Consider the following 23,017-nt stretch of genomic DNA (forward strand, 5'->3'; position numbering starts at 1 on the left):
AATTGTTATTAACATATGAATAACTAATTAAATTTAAAATATACTTCAGTATAAATTCTGACATGTGCATGCTTATAATTGTGTGTGTCATATATTCAAAAGACTGACTATAAGAATTATTATTCCATATATAAAAAAGACATAGACGGAAATTAGACCTAATATACAATTAACATCGCACTGACCATGCAAAAAACATTATCTGTTAACCTTTGGACAGTAAAGATGGCTGTAAAAAATGGTAAAAAAGTTAAAAGAATTAAAAAATTTACATTCTGAAACTTATAATCTCAATGGCATGAAAAATATTTATTAATTAATATTATTTATAAATTAATTATTGTTTTCTACAGTAACTTGTTATTCTTATAATAATAAATAACTAATAGTAAGATGAGATAAAACTGTTTTATAAAACATTATTTTGATATTTTTCGTTAGCCCGTGTACACATACACATACATACTCAAGTGCATACACACATACATACTCACACGCACACGCACACGCACACGCACACACTACACACACACACACACACACACACACACACACACGCACAAACACACATACTCACATGCATACACACACACATACTTCTACCCATACGTATTTATAATTTAATTATAGGTTGGTATAGTACAATCAATATTTAATTTTGAATGCTGAGTGTCCTAGTAGTAATTATATTAATATTAAACGTCGCTGCAAGAATATTTTCATTTTTTCACTTTGTTAAGTCTTATTTAAAAATACACATGCACATGCCAATAAATTCTACAAACTATAATGTCAAACGAAAATTGTTATATAAATTCTGCAAACAAAAATTAACATACAGTAATAAAAAAAAGTCTTACTTGCCATGTCCTTATCTGTATTTATGGAGTATCTATAACCTACGCTAAAACTCTGGCAAAATTACTGCATTGTCGTGGGACTGCCGCTAACCACCGGACGTACGAAGGCTTCCACTTCGTCGATGGGTTTATAGAGCTAGTTAGAGCATTAATAACTAACGGTGTGAGTCGGAGGATTTATGTATTGAAAGATGAGATATTGTGATAGTGACCCCTTCAAACAAGTAGTACAGAATAGTTTGCAATGGGTTTATAGAGCTAGTTAGAGTATTAGTAACTAACGGTGTGAGTTGGAGGATTTTTGTATTGGGAGATGAGATATTGTGATAGAGACCCCTTCAAACAAGTAGTACAGAATAGTTGCAATGGGTTTATGGCGCTAGTTAGAGAATAATTATCTAACGGTGTGAGTCGGAGGATTTATGTATTGAGAGTTGAGATATTGTGATAGTGACACCTTCAAACAAGCTGTACAGAATAGTTGCAATGGGTTTATGCCGCTAGCTAGAGAATTAATAACTAATGGTGTGAGTCGGAGGATTTATGTATTGAGAGTTGAGATATTGTGATAGTGACCCCTTCAAACAAGTAGTGCAGAATAGTTGTAATGGGTTTATAGAGCTAGTTAGAGCATTAATAACTAACGGTGTGAGTCGGAGGATTTATGTATTGAGAGTTGAGATATTGTGATAATGACACCTTTCAAACAAGCTGTACAGAATAGTTGCAATGGGTTTATAGAACTAGTTAGAGCATTAATAACTAACGGTGTGAGTCGGAGGATTTATGTATTGAGAGATGAGATATTGTGATAGTGACCCCTTCAAACAAGTAGTACAGAATAGTTGCAATGGGTTTATGGCGCTAGTTAGAGCAATAATTATCTAACGGTGTGAGTCGGAGGATTTATGTATTGAGAGTTGAGATATTGTGATAGTGACCCCTTCAAACAAGCTGTAGAGAATAGTTGCAATGGGTTTATGCCGCTAGCTAGAGAATTAATAACTAATGGTGTGAGTCGGAGGATTTATGTATTGAGAGTTGAGATATTGTGATAGTGACCCCTTCAAACAAGTAGTGCAGAATAGTTGCAATGGGTTTATAGAGCTAGTTAGAAGCATTAATAACTAACGGTGTGAGTCGGAGGATTTATGTATTGAGAGTTGAGATATTGTGATAATGACACCTTCAAACAAGCTGTACAGAATAATTGCAATGGGTTTATAGCCGCTAGCTAGAGAATTAATAACTAACGATGTGAGTCAGAGGATTTATGTATTGCGAGTTGAGATATTGTGATAGTGACACCTTCAAACAAGCTAGTACAGAATAGTTGCAATGCGTTTATGCCGCTAGCTAGAGAATTAATAACTAAACGGTGTGAGTCGGAGAACTTATGTATTGCGAGTTGAGATATTGTGATAGTGACACCTTCAAACAAGCTGTACAGAATAGTTGCAATGGGTTTATAGAGCTAGTTAGAGCATTAATAACTAACGGTGTGAGTTGGAGGATTTATGTATTGAGAGATGAGATATTGTGATAGTGACCCCTTCAAACAAGTAGTACAGAATAGTTGCAATGGTTTTATGGCGCTAGTTAGAGAATTAATAAACTAACGGTGTGAGTTGGAGGATTTTATGTATTGAGAGTTGAGATATTGTGATAGTGACTCCTTCAAACAAGTAGTACAGAATAGTTGCAATGGGTTTATGGCGCTAGTTAGAGAATTAATAACTAACGGTGTAAGTTGGAGGATTTATGTATTGAGAGTTGAGATATTGTGATAGTGACTCCTTCAAACAAGTAGTACAGAATAGTTGCAATGGGTTTATGGCGCTAGTTAGAGCATTAATAACTAACGGTGTGAGTCGGAGGATTTATGTATTGAGAGATGAGATATTGTGATAGTGACCCCTTCAAACAAGTAGTACAGAATAGTTGCAATGGGTTTATGGCGCTAGTTAGAGCATTAATAACTAACGGTGTGAGTCGGAGGATTTATGTATTGAGAGTTGAGATATTGTGATAGTGACCCCTTCAAAACAAGTAGTACAGAATAGTTGCAATGGGTTTATAGAGCTAGTTAGAGCATTAATAACTAACGGTGTGAGTTGGAGGATTTATGTATTGAGAGTTGAGATATTGTGATAGTGACCCCTTCAAACAAGTAGTACAGAATAGTTGCAATGGGTTTATAGAGCTAGTTAGAGCATTAATAACTAACGGTGTGAGTTGGAGGATTTATGTATTGAGAGATGAGATATTGTGATAGTGACCCCTTCAAACAAGTAGTACAGAATAGTTGCAATGGGTTTATGGCGCTAGTTAGAGAATTAATAACTAACGGTGTGAGTTGGAGGATTTATGTATTGAGAGATGAGATATTGTGATAGTGACCCCTTCAAACAAGTAGTACAGAATAGTTGCAATGGGTTTATATGGCGCTAGTTAGAGAATTAATAACTAACGGTGTGAGTTGGAGGATTTATGTATTGAGAGTTGAGATATTGTGATAGTGACCCCTTCAAACAAGTAGTACAGAATAGTTGCAATGGGTTTATAGGCGCTAGTTAGAGCAATTAATAACTAACGGTGTGAGTTGGAGGATTTATGTATTGAGAGATGAGATATTGTGATAGTGACCCCTTCAAACAAGTAGTACAGAATAGTTGCAATGGGTTTATGGCGCTAGTTAGAGCATTAATAACTAACGGTGTGAGTCGGAGGATTTATGTATTGAGAGATGAGATATTGTGATAGTGACCCCTTTCAAACAAGTAGTACAGAATAGTTGCAATGGGTTTATAGAGCTAGTTAGAGCATTAATAACTAACGGTGTGAGTCGGAGGATTTATGTATTGAGAGTTGAGATATTGTGATAGTGACCCCTTCAAACAAGTAGTACAGAATAGTTGCAATGGGTTTTATGGCGCTAGTTAGAGAATTAATAACTAACGGTGTGAGTCGGAGGATTTATGTATTGAGAGATGAGATATTGTGATAGTGACCCCTTCAAACAAGTAGTACAGAATAGTTGCAATGGGTTTATGGAGCTAGTTAGAGCATTAATAACTAACGGTGTGAGTTGGAGGATTTATGTATTGAGAGCTGAGATATTGTGATAGTGACCCCTTCAAACAAGTAGTACAGAATAGTTGCAATGGGTTTATGGCGCTAGTTAGAGAATTAATAACTAACGGTGTGAGTCGGAGGATTTATGTATTGAGAGTTGAGATATTGTGATAGTGACCCCTTCAAACAAGTAGTACAGAATAGTTGCAATGGGTTTATAGGCGCTAGTTAGAGAATTAATAACTAACGGTGTGAGTCGGAGGATTTATGTATTGAGAGTTGAGATATTGTGATAGTGACCCCTTCAAACAAGTAGTACAGAATAGTTGCAATGGGTTTTATGGCGCTAGTTAGAGAATTAATAACTAACGGTGTGAGTCGGAGGATTTATGTATTGAGAGTTGAGATATTGTGATAGTGACCCCTTCAAACAAGTAGTACAGAATAGTTGCAATGGGTTTATGGCGCTAGTTAGAGAATTAATAACTAACGGTGTGAGTCGGAGGATTTATGTATTGAGAGTTGAGATATTGTGATAGTGACCCCTTCAAACAAGTAGTACAGAATAGTTGCAATGGGTTTATGGCGCTAGTTAGAGAATTAATAACTAACGGTGTGAGTCGGAGGATTTATGTATTGAGAGATGAGATATTGTGGATAGTGACCCCTTCAAACAAGTAGTACAGAATAGTTGCAATGGGTTTATAGAGCTAGTTAGAGCATTAATAACTAACGGTGTGAGTTGGAGGATTTATGTATTGAGAGATGAGATATTGTGATAGTGACCCCTTCAAACAAGTAGTACAGAATAGTTGCAATGGGTTTATAGCGCTAGTTAGAGCATTAATAACTAACGGTGTGAGTCGGAGGATTTATGTATTGAGAGTTGAGATATTGTGATAGTGACCCCTTCAAACAAGTAGTACAGAATAGTTGCAATGGGTTTATGGCGCTAGTTAGAGAATTAATAACTAACGGTGTGAGTCGGAGGATTTATGTATTGAGAGTTGAGATATTGTGATAGTGACCCCTTCAAACAAGTAGTACAGAATAGTTGCAATGGGTTTATAGAGCTAGTTAGAGCATTAATAACTAACGGTGTGAGTCGGAGGATTTATGTATTGAGAGTTGAGATATTGTGATAGTGACCCCTTCAAACAAGTAGTACAGAATAGTTGCAATGGGTTTATGGCGCTAGTTAGAGAATTAATAACTAACGGTGTGAGTCGGAGGATTTATGTATTGAGAGTTGAGATATTGTGATAGTGACCCTTCAAACAAGTAGTACAGAATAGTTGCAATGGGTTTATAGAGCTAGTTAGAGCATTAATAACTAACGGTGTGTGAGTCGGAGGATTTATGTATTGAGAGTTGAGATATTGTGATAGTGACCCCTTCAAACAAGTAGTACAGAATAGTTGCAATGGGTTTATGGCGCTAGTTAGAGAATTAATAACTAACGGTGTGAGTCGGAGGATTTATGTATTGAGAGTTGAGAGATATTGTGATAGTGACCCCTTCAAACAAGTAGTACAGAATAGTTTGCAATGGGTTTATGGCGCTAGTTAGAGCATTAATAACTAACGGTGTGAGTTGGAGGATTTATGTATTGAGAGATGAGATATTGTGATAGTGACCCCTTCAAACAAGTAGTACAGAATAGTTGCAATGGGTTTATAGAGCTAGTTAGAGCATTAATAACTAACGGTGTGAGTTGGAGGATTTATGTATTGAGAGTGATCCCCCCACCCCCCCCCCCCCCCACCCCCCCCCCCCCCCACCCCCCCCCCCCCCCACCCCCCCCCCCCCCCACCCCCCCCCCCCCCCACCCCCCCCCCCCAATTTAATATAAAATTTTGCACTCACATCACAGTGTTACATTCAAACATACAAATTTTGTACTCCTTCATTTCAGAACATTCTAAAATCTCACCGACATTGTATAATGCCATTGATGCTAAAAAGCGTTTAAGATAGGTTTTTAATGCCATAGACATTGGTGCATTTTTAATGGAAGCTAGCAATCTGTTGATAAAATTGGGACACCTGCTTATGAAAGCAAATGTTCGTAAACTACTGTTCTGTCTTCCACATCATTAGTTGTCTCTGCCTCTAGTCTCATATCCATACACGTCACGGCTTCTCATCAGGCTACATTTGGACATACAGAATAAAACTGTTTCCAGGATGTACAGACAGGGCAGTGTAAACAGTTGCAAGCTTTTGAAGGCTGGTCGGCACGACTCTAAAATTCATGTTGGCAATCATTCAAATCGCTTTCTTTTGAAGCTTGAATGCTTTCAAAAATTGATTGTTTGCACAAGCACCCCACAACACCAATTTGTAGGCAAGATGTGGGTAAATCAGACCATAATATGCCATTATCAGAACTGATTCTGGCAGTATTTGGCTAAAGACTTCAAATGCCTGAGGCTAATTTGGTGCAAACGGAGTTGATGTGAACATTCCGTCATATACAATAGTCAACTGAATATTGCACATTTTTCTTCCAATGCTACTGTACCTACGCAACATTGTGAACACACACTTGAGAAACTCGCACATTCATTCATACAGAAAACCAGATCCAGCATAAATGCCAAATTTTAATTTTGAGTGTTTCAAATTTCCCAACGGCTCGTTATGAACTTATCAACAGGAAGTAAAAGGGCCGTTTATGACTCGAAATGATGCTACAAACATACTTATAAAAAGTGATTTTTAATTGTTTTAATACCGTCAGGAAGCTCATTGATTAGTGATTAACCTGATACAAAGAAATAAAGGGCAAATATAATTGTTTCAGATTGGTAACGCTTATACCTGGGGTGCTCATTACCACCCAACAATTCTCTGATCTCTGCTTTACGCCTCGGTGCCATCGCGGAATTTTTTTCGTTAATCTACCTGCTTTCCGATTTTCCCTTGACTGCTCCGATTGCTGCTTTGGCCAGTGCGTGCTGCCTCCCTTGCTCCTCCTTACCTACCACTCTAGTTCCCCACCTCATTTTCACGCGGCTCGATTCCCTCACACGCACCAGACCACGCTCCCTGCTCTCCCACGCTTACCACTTCGCAGAGTCCATTTTTGTCTAAAGAAATCTTAAGTTTATGTCCCAATTCTAGTTTACTTATTCAATGCCTATTTCTCACTTTTTCAATGTCACCTTTGGTATGGCACTATTCTTTGGGGCAACTCTGCTGGTGCAAAGGAAGTTTTCGTAAATGTAAAAAAAACCTATCCGCTGTCTTATGAACATTAATGAGAGAGAATTTTGCAGACCTTTCTTTATAGAATTAGGCATACTAACACTGCCTAGTATCTACATATTTAACAGAGCCTAGTGTTATATAAACAGAAAATCCCTGAACTTGTTTAGTTTTAAGAAAAATTCTGTATCACTCTCCATAATACCCAGATCTGCAAAATCTGATTGATGTGAGATACACTCAGGTTAAGCAAGTCCCAACATAGCTTTGTTCTCCATTTGGTACACATCTTTCAATAAGTTACTCCTCATAAAATAATGCCAAAGACAGCTGTAACACTAAGAACTTTAAGAATGTTTTTGGATTAAGTGGCTGAAATATGAAAGTGTTTTATTCAGTTGAAGAGGTGTACCTAAATGATTTTAATGTTATTGAATTTTAAACTAATTTTTTAAAGAAATTTTTTAATCTAGTTATAAGGAGAATTTTAAATCTATGGTTGTAAAGAAATTTTTAATTTAGGTTATAAGTAAACTAGTTATAATAAATATACTGACAAATGTTGGTAGCCTAATTCAATCGGTCCAATCCTGTGACATTTGTTTAATGCTTAATGTGGTGTACAGGCAATAAGCATTCTTGACTGTTGATTCTAGAGGCATGAGGGATTTATTTCTCCTCTCCCACGTTCTTTACGTATCTTTCAAATACAGAATAAACCACATCTGATAAACTTTTGAGCAGCAAGTAAGTCCAATATTTTCCAGGGGATGCCATCTTGGATTTGGCCACGGCGAAACTAAACATTCTTTCTTAAATGTAAATGTGGTGCTGTTGCTGTATGGTAATCATCTTAGACCATTCTGTTAATACTGAACAAGTTATTTCAAACCAATTTTAGATTACTTAGTTTTGTTCTTATGATAAAAGATTTTAAATAAGTTGCTATGTATTATGTCTGTTAGATTATTGTTTTAATAAAAATGTTATTTTCCTTTCCTAAATTAAATCCATGTAAGTAGAAATACTTTTACTTTTTATTTGCAATCCTGATTTTTACAATAATTGCCTCCACGCCACTGAACTTGGTACAGAGGTTGTCAATTGGAATGTTCTCTTAAATAAAATGAGAACAATTTAGTTTACAGTCACAAAATGGTACATGATTATTGTCTTACCAGGGTCTGAAAGAATTGGAGAAGTGATATTTGGCCATATACAGAATATCTTTTCTGAAAAAATTTTTACAGAGTAGGTGAAGTTGGAACTGTCAAGTTCGGATGCTCTTCAAATTGAAAATTCAATTATTTCTTAAAGATATGAAAATCTAAATCACCTATTCTAAAACTTTGAATAATACGCATACACGAATCAGTTTTGTACTCAAGCCGAACGTACAACCTCAAACTTCTTTGTTAGTCCTCAATGTCCTGACCATTACTGAAACAAAGTTGCATTTAATAAATTTCTGTAACTTTCAAACTTTTCCAAATCACCATTAATAGCAACAAATAGATAGTGATTGTCTTTTTTTAGGCATTATCGCTATGTAGTGCCCAAATTAAAATTTAATTAATAATAAATAATTATGGCGAGGAAAAACATATATGAAAATAATATTTGAAATATAAGTAAATTTGTCAAAATAAAAAAAAATGTAATTTCTCAAGAAGAGGTTTGTGAAGCTAGTAAATCATACAGTTGGGACAGCGGCACCTTATCTGGAAATCGGAACTTTGAGAAAACTGGTTACAATAAGGGTTGAACAGCTCATTTCTCCAGCCTTGGTGACTCGCGGATGGTTGGAGGCCAATCAAGGGCATCGGTGATGATGTAGTGTTGGTGTTTAGGGCAAGGGGCTGGTATAAAAGCTTCGAGAATCTCGTGTGTCTTTTGTTTTGAGAGTTCACACCGGATTAAATTTTTGGTGCCCCGTTCAATTCTTTTATCATACCCATACTGTAAGGGATTTTGCGGAAATATTGTAAATTTTTTCCAGTACAACAGGGATTTAAGAAGATTTAAGAAGAACACTAAAATAATTAACACACGCAACATTGCAAGATAGTAACAAGTTTTTTGACAAAGATTTTGTTTCAAGGTTTTCAGTTTCAATATCAGTTAAAGGTTACTTTTGGCAATTAAAATTTTAATATTCAACAGTCCAGAAATAAAATTTAGTACATCCAGATTTCCTAAGTTTGTTGTAGTAAAAGAAATTTTTTGGAAAAAAAAGGGAAAAAAAAAATTTTTAGTTTTAGTTACAGTTTTCCACTTTGAATATTCTGTGCCAAACAGTAACAGGAAGTGAGACATGTGGTACGAAAGAAATTTTTCATCAGCAGTTTAATTTTCGGTTTTATTAATTTAGATTCTCTTATAACAGAGAAAAAGTACATTTTATATTGAATTAAATTAAAAAACATTTTTTATTTGAATTTTAATAAGAAAGTTTTAATTTTTAGTTGGATTTTAATTTTGAGTCAAAGAAGTTAACTTTAATTTATTTTATTCAAAAACAAAAAAAAAAAAAACCATTATTACTGGAGATTATAACTTTTACAAGGACAATTGGTCCTGTGAATGAATTTTGTGACTAAATCTAAATTTTTCCCAATAAATAGATATCAGATTATTTTATTTGAATGCCCAATTATAATGTTGAAGGTTTTTAAAGTAATAATTATCTAAATAAACAATGTTTTAAGTAATTTCAGGAAGTATTTCCTCCCTGTCTAACTATAATACCTTATAACATTTAAAAACTGGAAATAGAGGTGCCAGATAAACTAGTCAATCAAAAAAATTGTGTGAAAGAGATTTTGTGGATTTTAACAAGATCTCTCTACAATACAATGATACTTTTTGAGAATTTTCAATGGCTTTTTTAATTTTAATAACTAGTTACTGTTTGAAAATAAAGGCTGAATTATGCTGTCCATGGGTGTATACGCTAATGTGGACTGTTCAAACTATCGCATTTCTTACACTTACCTCTAGCAACTATGCGTAGCTCCCATAGTTTGTTACATAAAACTTTGTTTCAGGAGGGAAGGGGAAGGTCCAGTAGTGAAAGAAAATTACTGGGTTTTTTTATTCGTTGTATTTGCGCGCGCTTATTCGCGCGTTACCTAAGACAGGCACTTAGATTTCAGTTTTTTAATGTTGATTTGCGCACCCCCTTTAGCTAAATTCTTGAAGTATGCTGATTGCATTTCAAATAAAAATATACTGTGACACAAGACTTCAAAACATTAAACATAACTTATGTTCATTATCACGACAGTTGGTGCTGACGTATCGGGTCAGTCTAACTGGTACTGATCCAAACCCTAACTAACCGAATACATTTATTTTTAGCTATAAAAGCCCTGACAAAAAGTGAAAATATTTAATTTTAACTATTGATTATATTAACACAGTTCTCTGTTTGAACATTACTTTTAATATTACAGTTTTGTAATGTGACTTAAAGCGGTAAAAACAATTATTATTATCACCAATGTAAACACAATAAAGTTCAAAATTACCACCTGACAAGCAAGAGATATTATAAATCTTAATTTATTTAAAGTATACTTTATATTTCCAATAAACTATAATAATTGTTTGATTACAGCATATACACAAACATATTCATTAGAACTATTTTCAGTAAGAGATATTATAAATCTTCATTTTGTTTAGATTATGTTTTGGTCTCTCTTACCAGTAACATAATAACTGTTTACAATAACAGCATAACAAAAGCATTTTCAACATTATCTGATAATATGAGATATTATAATTCATTTATTCAAAGATGCTCTGTTTATCTTTAACAGTTGCTCAATAACTAATTAAATATGCACTTATATTTACAAAAATCAAAATAATAACATTGGTACTGCAATATCTGATAATTAAATCATGTAATTACACCAGATAAACACACAATAAATCTTTTAAAAGTGTAAAAAAACTTAAAATTAAAGATTCAATAAGCAGTACATTAACAGTATATACAAGCTTATTAAAAGAGAAATAACAAATTAATTATAATCAATAGATACCAATAATATAACAGTTCATAATTGCTTAATAGGAGATCCCGATTGATAACATAACAAATATGGCATAAATTACTTGTTACAATTAAATGTCAATAAGATTGCAAAAACACTAGATTATGCCAAAACATTATGAAATGGGTCTAGTCGAGTCATACATGACAGAGCACATCTTCCCTTGAGATCAGAATCGAACTGCTCATCGAGATCTCCGGTATCGGGTTTCTGGCGAGGCCGGAGATGTTAGGCATGTATCTCGACTCACGAGACTCCGTCTGCCTCTCGTTGAACAACATGTACGCCCGAGCTCGTATCCAGATCTGTCACTTCCTGCAACAATCAGATCGGGATAATCGATTTGAATAAAACTATCGAGCGAGTCGATATACTGCTAATCTTGACTTCCCATCTAGTTAGGTGGGGAACATTCCTAAACCCTTTACTTTCACAATTTAAAGTTCACACGCATTCCCACTATGACACAGAACGTAATCTCGTAATAACAATGTTATATAAAATAATAAATAATGTAAAAAATATGCAGACTCCGGAAGAACAGAACTGAATGTAACCAACCGGAACGAATTTTTCCCAGGAGGGTTCACTTCTGGCTGGTTTATACCTTCCAGAAAACCCACAGTGAGTACAGCAAAAACCAATGTTTCACTTACCATCTGGGCAACCTATGGATGTCCAGGAACGGCACATCACTAACCTCAAATGTCGAGATTTCTGGTGGTGCAAGGGTAATTTGATAATGGTCTAGACTACTGCAGGAGATGACTGTTGGAGTTGGTGGGATTTGTTCCCTAAGATTCAACAGTTCTTGCCAACCTACACATAAGGGTGTGCCACCACCCCCCCCCCTTTTGGCCCTGCATTGACTGGAGAAGGCTGGTTCAGTACTGGTTTCTCCTTCTTTCACATGACTTGAGATTAGTGCCCTTAACTTTTCCTCATGAATGTCGACAGGAGGGCGGGTCCTACTCCCAACCTTACCCATCCAAGATATCGTTACTCAGGAAGCAGCGGCTAAGGTCCTTATAGGACTCGGGTGCAATTTTCTAAGATTCTTGTCCTAAAAAGTGAACAAAAAAAAATTGGAACAAAACTAGATAACGTTTTTGATTTGCCCGCCCCTCATACTGAGTATCAGCTGACGACAATGTGGCAACATCCAACCGCAAGGTGAGGGGGGAAGTGGGGTGTGGTAACTGCCCATGACGGCCAGGCTTGCAATAGGTGTGTTCTCGTTTCTAATAAAATAGAGTACTGTTACTGACATCTGCCATAGTTAGGAATTAGAAAAACTAAATATTTCAGTGGTCGCACTAAAAAAATCATGCATAAGAATTTGCACTTAATATGCCAAAATCACATTCTTGACGCAAATTCCATTCAGAAAGGTATTTTTGGTCCAAACGATAAATAATATTGGCTCTATACACAAAATTAGTAAAACAAATGTTAAATCCCAACCACAGGCGAAATTTGGGACAATTTTACCAATAACGTTAAAACACGAATCCGATAAGAAAAAAATAATTAAATCACAACATTATGAAACCCCAAACAGAAAACTTGGAAAGTTAGAAGTGATGTTATGAGTTTATAAACAATGCTAACACTGCAGTTTTTTTACGTCTATTACAAACTGTGGTTTGTAAACTGAGACAACAACATGCTGAATATGTAACACAACTCACCTTGCAACTGCTGTCGTTGTAACAATATGCTGAATATGTAACACAGCTCACCTTGCAACTGCTGTAGTTGTAACAACATGCTGAATATGTAACACAACTCACCTTGCAACTGCTGTCGTTGTAACAACATGCTGAATATGTAACACAACTCACCTTGCAACTGCTGTCGTTGTAACAACATGCTGAATATGTAACACAGCTCACCTTGCAACTGCTGTCGTTGTAACAACATGCTGAATATGTAACACAACTCACCTTGCAACTGCTGTCGTTGTAACAACATGCTGAATATGTAACACAACTCACCTTGCAACTGCTGTCGTTGTAACAACATGCTGAATATGTAACACAACTCACCTTGCAACTGCTGTCGTTGTAACAACATGCTGAATATGTAACACAACTCACCTTGCAACTGCTGTCGTTGTAACAACATGCTGAATATGTAACACAACTCACCTTGCAACTGCTGTCGTTGTAACAACATGCTGAATATGTAACACAACTCACCTTGCAACTGCTGTCGTTGTAACAACATGCTGAATATGTAACACAACTCACCTTGCAACTGCTGTCGTTTGAAACAACATGCTGAATATGTAACACAACTCACCTTGCAACTGCTGTCGTTGTAACAACATGCTGAATATGTAACACAACTCACCTTGCAACTGCTGTCGTTGAAACAACATGCTGAATCCCCCCCACCCCCCCCCCCCCCCACCCCCCCCCCCCCCCACCCCCCCCCCCCCCCACCCCCCCCCCCCCCCACCCCCCCCCCCCCCCACCCCCCCCCCCATCGAATCATCTGTGGGCTGGGATGTCGTGACAGCTGTCGAGATGTTTTCCCTGTCGAGGCTCTGTTGACTATTTTCATATATTCAGTCTGTTTGTTCACGTTTAATAATCTTTCAAATTTTCCAACTCTAGACCCAGATTCTAAACTAAGCATAAGCGTAATCTTGTAACACCGGCGTTTCGAACTAGCACACTTTAAAAAAATCAATTCAATACCTTGGACCCAAATTGTTTCAACCGCCTTCCAGACACAATAAAAGATTGTGAAAGTGGAACGTCGTTAAAAAAAATCTCGTGAGATCTTTATTGATACCTTAAAACTCTTATGATGCGTTATTTTAATAAATTCTAGTCTGATGAAACAGAATTCATAGGCGTCACTATTGAGTAACACACTATCTGTTGTTAGTTCTACCGTTCATTAACAGAGTTCGCGGCCTATGACGACGAGCCCATCGTAGAGCGCTACTGGTAGTGAAAAACTGAACTAGCACTGCTAGCTGGAAACAGTATACCACGCCTGCTATCGGATATTTTATAGAAATACCGGACTCACAATAAACGTTTAACTTATCATAATCACAAATTTGTTTTCGTTGTTATACACTTCAGTTCCAATCGAAAAGTTATAACTTTTATTATTTCGTGTTCATATATAATTGAATTATATATAAGCCACCTAGTTTCTAAAACAAGTGGCAGAATTAGTATAACAACAAAATAATTACAGTATAATATGTGTTATTACATAGATGATTATATACTGTAATTTAATTTTACAATAAAAAGCCGTTACTGTCTTATAACTGTGTTTATAAACCATTGTTATCTGTAAAGTGAAGAAAAATATCGATATTCAGACGATTTATTTCATCTCTGAATATGATTACTTAATAATTTGATTAACATTTTTATTTTATAATAAAATAAAAGTAGTACCGGTAGTATTATTTCATTTTAACCGAGTAAACAATTTCAGCTTTCAAACAGATTAGTATATCACTTTACAAACTGCTTAATTATAAAGTTTAAATGCGAATCTATTGGCAAGGTAAATTTATGAAGTACCCGGGGCTTATACTAGGTGAGGATTTTGGTTCAGGAAAAATCATTTGATTGGTTGCACTTAATAATAAAATAAAATGGGCAGTCAGATCCTTTTGTTAAAAAATCATTTGCTACTCTAATTTGTTAAAAAACATTATATTAAGCCATAATTCACTCTAGACTTTCAATGCTGTATACGGTGTTGAGGTGGAACTTTTAACTTTTACATAGTCAAGTTAAGAATTTCACAAAAAGCAATTTATTACACTAATGCTTATCCATCACAGAGGTGAATATGCTCATTTGCTATATTTTGTAATTTAAAAATATAGCCTGCCCAAATTTATTCACCTACAATATATTACAGTTTTTTTATACATATATATATATATATATAAATATAATTATATATATATATATATATATTATAATATATAGATATATAATTATATATATAAATAAATAAATAAATAAATATATATATATATATATATATATATAGCAAAAGTGGTACCAGTGGTCTTTTCTATAAAACAAGAAGTAATAATTAAGGAGTATACAGACTACCAAAAATTTTGTGTGCGTAAAATTGTTTCTAAACAATCATCTCCCTTTCTTATATTCGTGACGTAAATAATTAGTTATGAGGCTCTAATTGTAATTTGCAATGCGGTGTAATAAAAAAAAGTTAAACAAATTAATTAAGGACAAGCTATCCTGATCAAAAAGGCAAAAAGGGAATCTCAGGACCGACATGAACTGCTCACTTGACTAGAAGATGAGAACGGAAAAGGAAAGAACAACGACTTGAGAGGCGAGAGCGTTACCACTGAGCCACTTTGATTCCCCACCAGACATTGTTACTTTGCAGCTCATAGCGTGCCAAAGGCGTAGGTTCGGTTCCTTGCCGGGACAAAATCTTTTTGCTTCAAGTTGGCCCTCATTTTATTGGCTAGAAAATTATTAAAATTTCTGTTGTTGTTTATTTCTGTGTTTAGAAATATAAACAAGTTACAAATAATAACTTCACGTTTTTATGGGGGTAAGAACGAAAGAAATATTGGTTTTTGGCGCTTTTCAACCAAACTGCAAAATTGAAACTCATAACTTATGTAGTTTGTTTACAAGTGTACTGTTTTTATTGTGTAATTTTAGATTAACCAATGTATTTCTATCTTAGCTTTCTCAACAGTTGATTAAGATATTCGACTTTGCCCTCGTTATGGAGCTCTTATATCAATCTTGGGCGAGTAATGTTCCAAACCACTACTACAAACGTTTGACATTTAACACAGAATTTATCAAGCAGCTTTTGTTAACGTGCCAACAACCGCCATACTGGCAAGTCGTTTATCAATTATTTGCTGTATATGTCTAAACGTAGAAATAAAAAGCTTAGACAAGTTTTCATGTAACTCGTGTTATTGTAGCTTTACTATTTATTTTGTAGTCACCTTTCAAATTTTGGTATCTATGCTTTTTGATCCGAGAAGAGGATCCAAGGCCAGCCCAGAACAGAACATATCTTACCTAAAACCATTGTCAATTTAGAATTAATTAACTATTAATTATAGTGGTTCCTAAAGTATGCACAGCATATCATAAAACATGGCTATTTCGCTGAAAACACACGAAACATTATTATTTGAACTATCAAGATTATTATGCATACTTTTAAAATGTTAGTAGAATATGTACTAATTAGTTTAAAATAATATTTTTATTGGACTATTTAAATTTAAATCTCTAAAGGAACGTGTACTATTTGTGCCGATGGTCACAATTTTAATTAGAGCAGTTTCATGGTCAACCCGACCGATACTACAGAAAGCGCACTGAGATGTCAGTTTCTATTGATATAACAATAGGCCGGCGAAAACCCCTCGTTAAAATTAAATAGTTTATAACTATAACTATTCTAAAATGCAGAGTAAACTTCATACTGAAGGTTAACAATGTATGTTTAGTAATATAGATCCTTTAACTTCCTGGCGTTTTAATAAGTTCAAATACGTCATCAATTTTGAAGTATAAATAATAATATATCTTGTGTTGTTATTTTTGAAACGGAATGTTTTTCAAAAATAAACACGTCGACGATTTTTAAGTATAAATAATAATAAAACTCGTGTTGTTATTTTTGAAATGTTATAAGACATCACGATTTAGGCGCATTATTACGAGTTTAAACAGTGCGAATTTATTATGACATTTTAATAGTATATATATATATGAGGAGGTAACATTCAAAAGCTCACATGTCCAAAATTGAAAAAATCGAGCTGAGCACTGATTATAAACTGTTAGTGAATGTCTTTATGACTACACATCTTTTCCAGTCAAAAGCTCACACAATCTATTTTAAATCAATATATAAATATCACTTTCCAAGCAAAACCTCACTTATTTTATTGACAGTTCCAAGCAAAACCTCACATGTACCAAGAGCCAATAGGAGCACGCCTTGCAGGTCACGTGACCTGTCAAAGACGTGTCAGCTGTTTTTTATAGCTGTCCATCAGTTTGAGGTTATGCACTGTAGATTTTGCATTTACAATAGTAGTCATAGTGTTTTCATGTGAAAATATGGAAAATATTACCTGTGAAAGTGGTGTATTAGTTAAAAATACGTCTCAAGGAAGTAGGAAGAAGTTTAAGAAACCTACAAAGCGTGAAATTGCTAAGAATTTAAGACATTCTGCTCCATCTGGTTGCAATGTTTTTACCCCGTGTAAACATAATACTAAGGTATTTCAGTGCTGTAAAGTGCGCCCTCAGGATGCATTGAACTATCGAAAAAAACCTGTACTGTTCTTCTAACAAACAACTACAAGATCAAAAAGTAAGTAGACTTATTTCACATTCTGGAGTAAAGCGTCAGAGATCCCGCACAACTAATTGCCTAGGCCTAGGCCTACCTAAAAAAAGTAAATCTCACAGCTTTTCGGCTCATTACGTGTTTCCTGTGGCTAATGGAAGTAATATCACAGTCTGCAAATCATTTTTTCTGCACTTAACTAAATTCAAATCAGACAGGGTTAGGCAAATTTTGAAGAAACTTCGTCTTGGCAAGGACTTTGTAGAAAACCGAGGTGGGGATCGAGTAAGTGGTAAGAGTATTCTAAAGAAAAATTCTGTTAGAGAATTTATAGGTAATTTAAAAGGTTCAGAGAGCCATTACAGCAGGAAAAAAACCAAAAGAGTCTACCTCAGTAGTGACCTGTCAATTAAAAAGTTGTGGACTATTTATGATAGCTCTACAATTTCCAATGATCTTAAAGTCACAAAATCTATGTTTAGACGTATATTCTGCAATGAGTTCAATATCGGATTCAAATCCCCAGCATCGGACATCTGCAGTTTTTGTGCAATGATGGATAATAAAATAAAAAGCGCAACACCTCATGAGAAGCAAGGACTTTTTGTCCAAAAGACTATTCACAAAAAACGCGCTAAAGCATTTTATGAACTCTTGAAAGAAGTTAAAGGCAATGAAGTAACATTATGTTTTGACATGCAACAAGTTCAGAGTCTTCCACGAACACCTGTACAACAAGCATTCTATGCAAGGCAGCTGAGCCTATACAATGTTTGTATTACGGATGTGAATACAAAGAAGCCTGAATTTTTTATGTGGTCTGAAGAGCAGGCGGGACGTGGATCTACAGAAGTTGGGTCTGCTCTGATAAATTTTTTGAGCTCCTACAAATTCGATGAATCTATCACCCATCTTAGACTTTTCTGTGATGGGTGCACGGGCCAAAATAAGAATAACCATATTTTGCATTGTTTGATGTACTTTTTGGCTAAAACGGAAGGGAACTTGGAGACAATTTCAATTACTTTTCCTGTCCGTGGACATTCTTTTTTACCCGCAGACAGAGTGTTTGGCAGAGTAGAAAGAATATTGAAGAAAAAACCAACAATAATAAATAAAGAGGAATATTTGGAAGAGTATAGGAAAGTGGGTCCTGTCAAAGTTCTAGTCACTGACTGGAATCTAAAGGATTTGAAGAGTTTGGGGGGGAAAGAAGGTTTTCTCAAACCATTAGCTATGATCAGTGAAAAAAGAGAATATTTATGACAAAGAAAGTATCCTCTAAAGGCACCATCTCAGTGAGGGTAAAAGCCAACGAATATTTTAGGTTCGAGGATGAAAACCTTAAACAGTTAACCCTACTAAAAAAGGGAATGAATTGGGCAACTATTTTAAAGGCTCCGCTTCGAGAAGTGCCTTTGATTCACCCTATTACCAATGCAAAGAAAAAGGATGTTGATGGCCTATTGAAAATCCTGTTTGGTGAACATTGGGGTAGGGATGAAAGCCTCTCCTGGTACAATGATATAATACACGGAGAAAATACACCAACCATTGAGGAAGAGATCGAGGTGCCCCAGTGTGACTGCCTAGAAGACGATTGTGCGCTTCACATTTAGTGTAAAGACTTATTAAAACACAATGAGAGATTTTCATTTCACTTTATACATGATTTTTTAATTCCTAGAATATAAATTCAACTCTTTAATATTCTTTAAGTAATTTATCTTTTTGGTATTTTAACTTTGTGGTGTTAAATAATATAATATTGTAATCTGTATATAATGTTCTTATTAACCTTTACCTAGACATAAATTTGTGCTTACTTAAGTTTAATTTATCATTCAATTACTGCAAATGAATCCAGTCAAAACAACACAAAATGAACCTCAGTTCTGAACAAAAGCTCACATGTCCCAAAGATTCAAACAAAACCTCACATGTCCAAAATTTAAACCTAAATATTTAGTGAACCTAGCACATTTTAGGCTCGAAAGCTTTAGAAAATGTGTTTTGGGGACAAGGAAAAGGTGTAGGGCAGCTTATTTTTTGTTTCAATTAACAAGGTTGCTGGAGAAGAGTTTTTCTCTTTTCGTGTAAATTTTGATTTGATGGACATGTGAGGTTTTGAATGTTACCTCCTCATATATACAATGAATACAAACCTTATAAGAAGCGCAAAGCTTATGGAGAATAGTCTGCCAAGTTGGTTTCCCGCCAAAACGAGCTTAGCGCGTCCGCCGCTAGGAGCGCTTGTTTCCCCCTCATTCCCTCTCGCTCTAGCTTGTTCTCTCTCTCTGTCTAACTGGCCGCGCGCTGTCTTCTCATTCGCTCCCGCTCTGTCTTCTGTCTCACTCTAGCTCGCCACGCCACGAGCGCCCTTCACGCTGCCTAGCGGTGGACGCGCTAAGCTTGCCAAATTCAAATAAAAATTGGCAGACTTTATATATATATATATAATGCTAGTAATTACCGAGTTAAAAATATAAAAATTAATCGTTGTGGTAGATTTAATACTTATGGTTGTTATAACAGAATCTACTTGGGCCTATGCGTAAAACAAAAAGGAGGCAAATTGACTGTCTCTGAAAAGCGGTCAGTACAACAATTTGTATGTAATTTGGGAAGGGACTCTGACCACCGGTGCACATTGACTACTCCCAAGGCGGCTTGCCATGAAGGTTCAAAGTAATATCCTCATCCTCTTACATGAGCACTGCATCGTTATAAACTGATAGAGCACTTCAGCAGTGGGATATAACCTACTATAACGTGTGCGTTGGCTCTCCAAGACGATCCGGCAATATGAAATTATAGATTCAAGTTTTGTATATATAAATATAGTACATGAATTTTTCATATAAAACCATACAAAAACTAAACAACGCGAGAGGGTATATGTAAAATATGCACTTATTAATACATTAGGTTAATTTATAAAAGAGCCACAAACTCTGGTTTAATATAATTAAGGAGTACTTTTTTTAATACGCTGATCCCTGTATTGCCAAATCCAGGGAACTTATGAGGGAAATTGTACATTTTGCTTACGTTCTTTTAAGCAAAATTTCTGTTTAGTCAAATTGGATCATAAACATATATGGTTTTGTTGTGAATATATTATAATTTTTTATTTATACATTCACGACATAAGTTGATAAAATTGCTATGAGGTTCACAAATATGTAGAGCCATAAGTTAATATAAATTTAACAATAAAATTGTGAAACGTTTAAGTATTGTTAGATAAAATGTTATACCAAATTAAAAAATCCTAGTTCTGGTAGCTATAAACAATCTTTACAATAGATCACCGTCAATGAAGTAATCAATGAACCGCTTCAAATGATTAATCCTAGATAGCGTCTCTAGTCATAAAACTATGAATTAACAAGGTAACAATGACACTGTCAATAGATATTTCCAGTATTCGTTCCCCAAACAACCGTATGACAGCAGCACAAAGCAGAGAGCGTTGATAAAGAAGGTGGAGGCGACTGGAGGCGTTTGGACTTAAGCGCCAGGCGCCCTGCCGAGGCGTTTCGAGGCGTTTGCCCGGGAGAGGGTTTAGATATTTTAAATCTGAATTGTGCCTTGTATTTCTTTAATCTTTTAATCATTAATATACCCCAAAGATAAATTAACATCAAGTTTATTCAGTTATACAATGATTGTTAATCCAAATTTTAATTAATTTGGACAAAATTTAAAAATTTTTAAATTAATAACCCAATAAATAAATTAACTTCTTTATACTTTTTAATCTTAATTATTTTGCATTAATTGACTGTTTAAAAATTCTTTTTATAGAAACCCGTATTAAAAATCAAATCTCATATAAATCTGAAAAATACATAATGTTTTCAAAATAAAATTTTAAGTACATGAATGCTAAGTATTTTAGGATTTTAAAAACATCACAACTTTAATGTTTAACTCAAGAGTGCATTTAATTACATCAATTAAATGTAACAACAACATAACAATTGTAGTATAGTTCACTCAACAGATGGGTATTCTGTCAAATGAAAGGCATTTTATATATACATACATGAAGAGTAATTTGCGGAATGATGCATTTGGATAAAAATACAAAATAATTACTAACATAATTAATTTTCTTCTACATTTAATTATTTTTTATTTTGTTATATTATGAAATAAATTATAGTAAAAAGTTACTTTAGTATGAATTTATCCGTTAAGTTAGGAAATAATATTGTTATATCTTCAAGATAAAATGAAAAAGATTCTACATAACTTTTGTATACATGGGTTACTCACACGGTCTAAAAAATTGCACAATAAATCTCTCTATGGCCGTTGCCATTTTTCGTCAATACTATCGACCTTGTACTGACCGATTTTCCTATTTATTCTGTTTGATATCCTCGTACAGAAATGAAGCTAAAAATGGGACCAGTTCCTCCTTAAAAAGGAAAATAGAGCTGGAGCATTAGACTATACAGCGCTCTGTAAAGGTCTCATGTAACTCGAATTCTGTACCACCCAACTACGATATTCTCTCGATCCCAATATTCGATATTCCAGGAACCCATTTGAATCGTATAAGCACACAACCTAGTAAAATCGATAGAGTAATCTCATCAGACACAAAAATTGAAGTTAAATGACATTTAGCGAACTCTATAGAAAGAGAATTTGTCATTGAAAGTGGTGACTTTTATTCTCTTTGTCTCATAATCTGACGCGGGTATAATTATTATCTGTATGACGGTTAGTTTACTTACAATTTTTGAAGCTAAGAAATATTTGCGTGAATATTTTCCCTTTCGATACCCCCTTATTTAGACTAAAACTAGTGTGGCTGACGAATTATTTCTTCCTTAAGTTAAACCTCTCTGTCGATTTAACAAAATACCATGTCGGGTGCTTGGAGAATGTAAATTGGCTCTCCACCGTGGACAGAATTGTACTGGTACTGGTTCCACTATTTAAACTAAAGATTTAGATTTTTAAATTGCCACTTTTGATGAAGTTTCATACCTGCAAAATGACGTCTGAGGATTTATTCTCACACGCTCATTCGATTTTACAAGAGTTGGCGCCGGTGTCATCGTTGAATTCGAGGATTGGTGAAGTGTAGTTATAAGAACGAAAAAATGGTAAAGTAAAAATATTACTACTCTACCTACAAACTAAACCTGTGTACAGCTCTGAGGAAAACTGTCCTCTTACACATGCTATTTAATTTTGTAATAGGCAACATGTTATTGTCAATAGTTAAAACATTGGTAATAATCATGTACAGGTTTTACTTTTACAGAACAAAAACTACTTTCAGGGCGTATTTCAAATAGTCAACAGTTTGTTTAAACGAAAAGACTGTCTGTTTATAAAAACTATAGCTTACAATCTTGTATTTGAACTGCAGAGCAACAATAATATAACAAATGTAACTATGCAATCTTATCTCCCAAGGTCTGTTTCCTG

The 23,017-nt window shown here is 34.8% G+C and overlaps 1 protein-coding gene across 1 annotated transcript in view; it reads right to left on the reverse strand.

The window, feature by feature from the left end:
* Window positions 1–13,438, reverse strand: part of LOC124369660 (transmembrane protease serine 9-like) — a 66,478-nt gene extending 53,040 nt beyond the window's left edge. The window contains exon 1 of the mRNA XM_046827711.1: window positions 12,901–13,438. Coding sequence (XP_046683667.1) covers window positions 12,901–13,438 — 538 coding nt within the window. The remainder of the gene's footprint in view (window positions 1–12,900) is intronic.
* Between the last annotated feature and the right edge of the window lie 9,579 nt (window positions 13,439–23,017).

The sequence above is a fragment of the Homalodisca vitripennis genome, chromosome X, assembly GCF_021130785.1.
Source record: "Homalodisca vitripennis isolate AUS2020 chromosome X, UT_GWSS_2.1, whole genome shotgun sequence".
Classification (NCBI taxonomy): Eukaryota; Metazoa; Arthropoda; class Insecta; order Hemiptera; family Cicadellidae; genus Homalodisca; species Homalodisca vitripennis.